This window comes from Melanostigma gelatinosum (genome assembly GCF_949748355.1).
Source record: "Melanostigma gelatinosum genome assembly, chromosome: 5".
Classification (NCBI taxonomy): Eukaryota; Metazoa; Chordata; class Actinopteri; order Perciformes; family Zoarcidae; genus Melanostigma; species Melanostigma gelatinosum.
The window spans coordinates 20604373-20611615 of NC_136638.1; the positions used below are offsets into that span (position 1 = coordinate 20604373).

The 7243-nt window shown below is 40.5% G+C and overlaps 2 protein-coding genes across 2 annotated transcripts; one reads left to right on the forward strand and one right to left on the reverse strand.

Annotated features, from left to right (window-relative positions):
- Positions 1-566: 566 nt before the first annotated feature.
- c1galt1c1 (C1GALT1-specific chaperone 1) lies at positions 567-4066 on the forward strand. The gene is made up of 2 exons (XM_079269397.1): positions 567-652; positions 2109-4066. Exon 2 carries the CDS (start codon positions 2123-2125, stop codon positions 3074-3076), a length of 954 nt encoding a protein of 317 aa, XP_079125523.1. The 5' UTR covers positions 567-652; positions 2109-2122; the 3' UTR covers positions 3077-4066.
- An 817-nt stretch (positions 4067-4883) lies between these two features.
- mcts1 (MCTS1 re-initiation and release factor) lies at positions 4884-7034 on the reverse strand. The gene is made up of 6 exons (XM_079269313.1): positions 6850-7034; positions 5830-5982; positions 5631-5728; positions 5422-5555; positions 5232-5299; positions 4884-5136 (listed from the first exon to the last, which is right to left on the reverse strand). The coding sequence occupies exons 1-6, from the start codon at positions 6858-6860 to the stop codon at positions 5055-5057; spliced, it is 546 nt and encodes a 181-aa protein (XP_079125439.1). The 5' UTR covers positions 6861-7034; the 3' UTR covers positions 4884-5054.
- Positions 7035-7243: the final 209 nt, after the last annotated feature.

A 7243-nucleotide genomic window follows, 5' to 3' on the forward strand; every position in this document is an offset into this window, starting at 1 on the left:
AACATCTGCAGTTGAAAACAAACAAAAAAAACAGAACTGCATCTTAACACGTGTCAACATTTGAGTTCAGTCTTGATTGGCGGAGTGCAGTAGTCAAACCAGAATCATAAAAAATATCTCACAACCAGAGCCTGCATTTGAACAGTTGTGAAGATAAAGACATCATGAAATAATCTTATGAATAGATATAAGCAAAAATAAAATCCATAAATCAAATGTAATATGAAATCAAGGTGTAACTGGGATAATAATATTAATAATAAGTTGACTTTGAATTGTCTTTACAAGTATTTCATAATATATTAAACAATGTATGTATTTTACTTCATGTATTAAATTAAGATTATTTATGTCTTTCATATTCTATTATAATATGTATTATTTATACGTATTATTGTGAACGACATGTTCCGGCTCATATTACGTAAACAAAAGAAGCTGACAGGGTTACTGGAACGAGACCTCAGCGTAGTCACGAGACATCTGAATGCGGAAATAGCTGTGAGGGTTGAGCTTTGTTATCATGCGCCGACCTAGCTAGTTGTTAATTAACCTGTCTGTCCGGGACATCGGCGTTCTCGACAAACAGTGGGAGCTGAAAGACGAGTGAAGGCAGGAGCACCACCGGACACGGCAACATTAACGGAGCTAGGTACAGTAAATGCTCTTCTTCTGTTGTATTTATGATGCTAACAAGACCTCCGAGTGAGCTGTTTAGTGTGAACGTTACGACGCTAGGAGGCTAACAGCTGGTACAACTGATAAAGTTAAGGTAACGTTACTTTATGTTCACGCTAGATGTCCACAAAATGCTCATTTTATCGTCGACGAACAGGTCAACAGTTTAAACATGAGCATATCCGTAATGTTTATTAAAACGAGCAACCGTTGGTTGATTTTAGTAAAGATCAGAGCTTATAAACTGCTCAACTCGTTCAAACAAGCTTAACGCCATGTTAACAACGCCTTTTGATTTACGATAGAGCTGCCTGAAAATAACGGGTATTTACAGTCTTCACAATATATTTATAAAAACAGGGCATGTAGTTTAAAATGATTCCTTGAGTACATCCGAGCATAAACAAAGACAGCGCATGGAAAACACAGGTTTTAAAAGCATTATGCACAATGCAGACAAGCAGGATATATATATTCTTGAACGTCTGACAGCAGAGGCTGAGTGGCTAAATGCACTTTTCCATTAAAAAAAAAACTATAAAAGTAACGCACACTAAAGGCTGCAGTGAGTTGTTGATCACTTGAAGCAGAAATGACAGCAAGAAGGAAAAGTGTTGCACACTCTGGCTCCTTATGCAGTTCTTCAGATGGCATTTCGTCCTTAGGCCTTCTTCAAGATCAACACTGATAGTGAGACACAGACAGACACTTATTTGTTGCCACACATTTGGTCACACACCTGATGGGGATTAGATTATCATGTTACAGACCTCCTAGTGACACGGTTGGTATCGGCTCTTCTGTTGATATGGGCTGAAGCCATGAATGACTTTCTACACCAAGCACAAGTTTGCATATTTTATTTGATCATCCCAATTTACAACCTGATGGGTTTTATTTTTAGAATTGGACATTGTTGGATCGATTTAATCTGCCAATTAAAAGTTTTTGTCTGTGAAATGTCAGAAAAAGGTGAAAAACGTGACGTGATTTAATTGCACAAAATTACACAAAATAATTGTTTCGTCAGGCTGAAAATGAAAAGCAATATTTACAAAACAATTGGTCGATTCATCAATTACTCAATCAACAAAAACATGAATAGGCAGCTATTTGAGGAAGTGCTTTAAGTCATTATTTTAGTTATTTTTTAGAGCCAAGATTCCACACATGCTTTGGTTTCAGCCTCTCGTATGTGAATACTTAATATATTTAATAGATTTAAGTTTCTTCACCGTGATGATGAACTGGCAATTTTTGTGATAAGCTTTTTTCATATTTAGATATTTAACAATGCAAGTGCAGCCTTCTAATTTTGTACAAGTTATAAGTAACAATTTAAGATGAAGAATCAGAGGCAGCACAACTGGTTATAAACTGCACCTTTTGAGGCTACAGCTAAATTAACGCATTTTCTCTCTCTCGCCCAGTGTCTGCTGCCAAAATGTTGTCTGAAGGTGCTCATTTCATGAAGGGGATGGTGTTGGGGAGCCTCTTCTGCCTGCTGCTGGCGCTGCTGTGTAGTCTCCGGCTCGGCAGGGAGTCCGGGACAGTCGACCATCTTCATCATCACGTCCAGGCCCCGAGTAAAGATGAGCTGACGCGCCTCTCTGACAGTCGCATGCAGGAGTTGAGCAATCAAGTCCAGATCTCTTGTATCATCATGGTCCAGCCCAAGATCCTTACTTACTGGGCCACGGCGGTAAACACCTGGAGCAAACACTGTGACAAGGCTGTGTTTTACACCTCCGAGTCCTCTAAAGCGCTCGAGGCGGTCGACCTGAACGAAAAAGACGACTGGGCGAGGTTACGCAAAGCTCTGAAGCACGCTTATGAGAACGCAGGAGACCTGCGCTGGTTCTTCGTGGCTCAAGCGACAACGTTTGCCATCGTCGAGAACCTCAAATACCTGGTGCTCACAAAGGACCCCAGCGAGCCCTTCTACCTCGGCAACGCCATGAAGTCGGGGGAGCTCGAGTACGTGGCGTACGATAGCGGCATCGTTCTAAGTTACGAAGCGCTCAAACGGCTAGTGCACGTGTTCCAGGATGAAGACAAGTGTCCAGAAAGAGGACGTGCCCTGTGGAAGCTGAGCGAGGACAAGCAGCTGGCCGTGTGTCTCAAATACACAGGCGTCTTCGCGGAGAACGGGGAAGACGCGCAGGGAAAGGGCCTGTTCAACAGCAAGAGTGTGTACAGCCTGATATCGGACAGCATGAAGGCCAACCCCAACAACGTGGTGGAAGGCTGCTGCTCTGACTTGGCGGTCACGTTCAACGGGATGTCGCCCAATCAAATGCAGGTTATGATGTTTGGAGTTTACAGACTTCGTCCTTACGGCCACGATTTTCACGACTTGTTAATGTTTAACCCTCCTGAAGGTTCAGACAATGACTAGAGAATCGGTCCTTCAGCACGGACGTGTGCATTTTAAATGTTTTGCTTCTATGATGGCAAACCGAACTGTGGGGAGGTGTTTTTTTATAATTCTGTTTTTTAAAACTGGATCCTGGGTGGGAATAACACTTTTATGTATATTTGTACCTTTTTGCACTTGGCACAATCAGCGCCCCGCCCTGTTCCTTTGTGGTGAAGGTAAAAAGAGTCGACGGGTGTGCCGTCCCTTTTAATGAAGGCAGACGAGGACGGGTGTGCCGTCCCTTTTAATGAAGTCAGACGAGGACATATCTAGAACGTGTGACATGAGACTAGATTATCTGGAAGTTTTAGTTATTATGTATCTTAAAACTTTGTCTTTTTGTGGTCTTAAAGCTGCATTAGTTATGAGGTGATGGGTATTCTGAAAATAACAAGTTTCTTTACTTATTTAACGGCTCAGTGTTTTACCATCTTAACTACATTATGAGTAACTTCACCCAGCTGATTTAAAGCACTAATAGTCAATATGGAGTGAACATCTGGTGGCCCAACCCAGCTCTAAATGAAGAGTGTTTCTGGCCATGTTGTGCTTGGTTAGCTCCACTTATGAAGAATTGGATTTAACAGCTTCATGGAAAATGATAATCCTCAATGTTGACCTCTGGGTAAAGTACATACTGTATTGTCTTTTGTCACACACAGTCTGGGTGTCAGCCTAACAAGATGACTAATTAAAAAAAAAAAAAAAAGACTTTTGCAAAATATCTATTTATATTTAATGTAGTTCTCTGGTGTTGAATGATCCAACAAGGACTGTTGTGGAATAGAGTGGTAGCTTCCAGATGTTAATGGTTTACACCTTGTCAAGCATACTGAATGATTTTTGGTAAAGAGGAATATTTTTACAGGTAAAGGACTGCTTTGTTAAACTGAACTCATTTTTGAACTGTGAATGTATTTTATTGCAGGCCACTACGTTGTACATATAATGTATATTCACTTTGCTGCTGTCGGGTAAGAAACAAATAAAAGTATTGCAGTTCTCGTTGATACCCTTGTACTATTGAAATATGTAGTCAGATTATAACAAAGGTTATGAGCACTAATGGCCATAAACACCTTTATATTGTGCACCACAAACCTCTAAAATTACCTTTTTAAAGTTGAATCAACAATCACAAAACAGCAGCTGAATTTTATCCAACAGTAAGAAGAGTGACCAGCTCTAGTCACTAGAGGGAGGAGCAGAATAACAGGTCTAACTGTGGTAAACCAGTGACACTCTGCCACTCCTTCAGTGGTGTAAACATGTTCACATCCTGGACTGTGCTCAGCCCCCTCCTGTTCACGCTGTACACTCGACTGCTACCGCCAACAATGAGAACCATTGTGAAGTTTGCAGACGACACACCCGTCATCGGCCAGATTACAAACGATGGGACTTTATAGAGAGGAAATCAATCTTGCGGCTGTATTTCTTGAGAAAACTTTGAAGCAAATTCCCATGCCAAGTTAACTTTTACACGACGAATAGAAAGCATCCTGACTGGAAACCTTACTGGCATGGGATATTAATTTCCCAGGACAGACGTCCTCTACAGTGGGTGAATAAAACCGCCCACTGCATCATTAGTGACAAAAGGTGCCTGCGAAAGGCCCAAAGGACATTAAAAAAGACACAACCCACTCAAGCTACTGTTCATCCTGCTGCCGTCTGGCAAGAGATACACGAGTATCGGCTGCCTTTGCTGCATTTCGTTTTGCAACCCAGTGTTGTACAATCTTGTACTTTGAGCTTAAATTGGATCCAAATGCAACATACCAACTGAGATAATGATTTGAAGCAAGATCTTTTTATTTGTGCATATGGCGATTGATTCAAAGCAGGTTACACAGCTAAGTCCTTAGGTGTAAACAGTTGATGGGTAGCTCATGCGTTGCTGTCGAGAGCTCCACACTTTCCGGGGTAGGGGGGTGCGTTGCAGGTGCTGATGTCATCATTTATACGTCTTCATGTGCCACAATCCGTCATTCAAATAGTGAACGTTCTCAATTCCAATTCCCTTGTTGACTTTTTCTCTGTTTGCAAAAGCCAGATCAAGATCAGGCATCATAAGAGCAGCAACAGAAAGCATTTTTTTTCATTGTGTAAAATGTAGAAATAAATATCTTACATGTTGTCTGCAGACATCTTCATGATGCCAACACAAAGTGCATGTTGTTTTCCCTCCGCCATTATGGCCTGCATCCACTCGTTAAAGACAAACTTGTACGTAAGTGATTTAAAATGTGGAAGGAAGATGATATTTAACACAATTCAAAGTGTAAAAGCGTCCATGTGCAGCATCATGTATAAAAGGATACAACTACAGTGTCGGTTGCAGCTGGGTAGAGTTTAGCGCCTGGTGACGTCAGCCCGGGGCACATTATGTTGGCTCCACTTAGGACAAATTTAATGGCTCCTTTGTCTACTTGCTGGTGTGGAAGAATGAAAGGATCTAGGAAAAGACAGCTTCGTATCAGTGTGAGGAAAGTCAAACAAGCATCGAGCAGTTGGCATTAGAAGATCTTACATTTATGCAACAGTCTGAGTGTCGGGTAGAATGGTCCTTCTCTCTGTCTGAAGAAAAGCAGCTCTCCGTTCACTGTCAGGATTTCAATGTGTTCGTGGCTGTGGGAAGAACAGCGATACAAAAACTGTAAGCGCCGCCGCACTGAAAACAGATTTCATGTGAGCAACTTGACAATATCAATGAAACGATGAGGTCATACCATCTCACTATTTTGACAGGATCCTTTTTTGGCATTATGTGATTAAGCGAGGACTCTATGTCAGGAAATAGTTCCAAGAGCTGATTTTTGATGCCTTTGATCACCGATGTTTTCAGCTGGATACAGTTCGAGACATTTTCCTTGTCGTCAAATCTGAAACAGGAAACTGAACAAGCTTTAGTGGCATGTCCTTCATGGTGTAAAACTCTTTCTTTAACCACAAAGTTTGAGCCTTTTTTTTCAAAATATTTTTCATTTGTCCTGGGCCCTTATTGATGTAGGCAAACATGCATCAAAACACACACACAATGGAGGACACTGACTCTACATCGAGGCAAATATTGGCAGTAAACAATGATGGTTTTGCTCAGATATTGCTTTTTCAAGCCAATATTAACCAATACCCACAGTATGCAGATATTTTGGGAGGAAGCTTAATTTACAGTCTTAGAGAAGAACAGCATGCACTAAAACTCTAACGAATACATACATACACAATTATGCATATTATATCATCTTACATATTCACATGTATGAATATATAAATAGTCTTTTGAATCTCATCCAGACAAATGCATACATTTTAGGGTAAATATAATAATCACTTTCATTTCAACACTGTAAATTGAGATAGTTTTGAGGACATTTCTGAACAGGAAATGTGCCTCTGTGTTATTATTATGAGCTAAAACAAATTATTCTAATATCCAAAATGATTAATACATTTAGATAATCTGAGATGTGCCTGAATGATTTGGATTTAGGATTTAAGGAACTGTATTGTTAAAAAACAAGGCTACGTTGTAAACCACACAGCACTGGCACGGGTTAATAAATATATCTATATGTTCAGGCCTTGTCTAATGTAATAACAAAGGATCTCACATAATATCACATATCATGTCTCATTAATTGAACTTGTGTACAACTAACTTGAAGACGCGATTGCTAACCAGTTAGCGTTAGCCACCTAGCTGTGGTTAGCTAACGCTACAACATGGATAATAATCAACAACGTACTTTTTAAACATCCTCGTTGGTCGCTGTTGCCGTTACCGCGCTCCTCAAATGTCACAAAGCTAGTCCGGATTTACTGCGCCAGGTGCGAGTACGGTAAACTCAAGTAAATCACGGAATACAAGTAATTTATCAAGTAAAGCTACTGCAGATCCACGCTTGTTTAGCAGTGCAGGGCCAGCGGTATGAGGGTCGCGTCATTTTACGACAGTTGCGTGCGTTACACGGCAGTTCTGGTCACCTGGTCCCTCGTGTGACTAAAGTCGTGGTTTGCTGCTGTTTTATCTTTTTGTTCTGTGAAACTATTTATTTTACATAATGTGCAATAACCATGTGATAATAAAACATCCACTTAATACATTTATACATTTTGTATTCACAGTTTAAGATACACTAG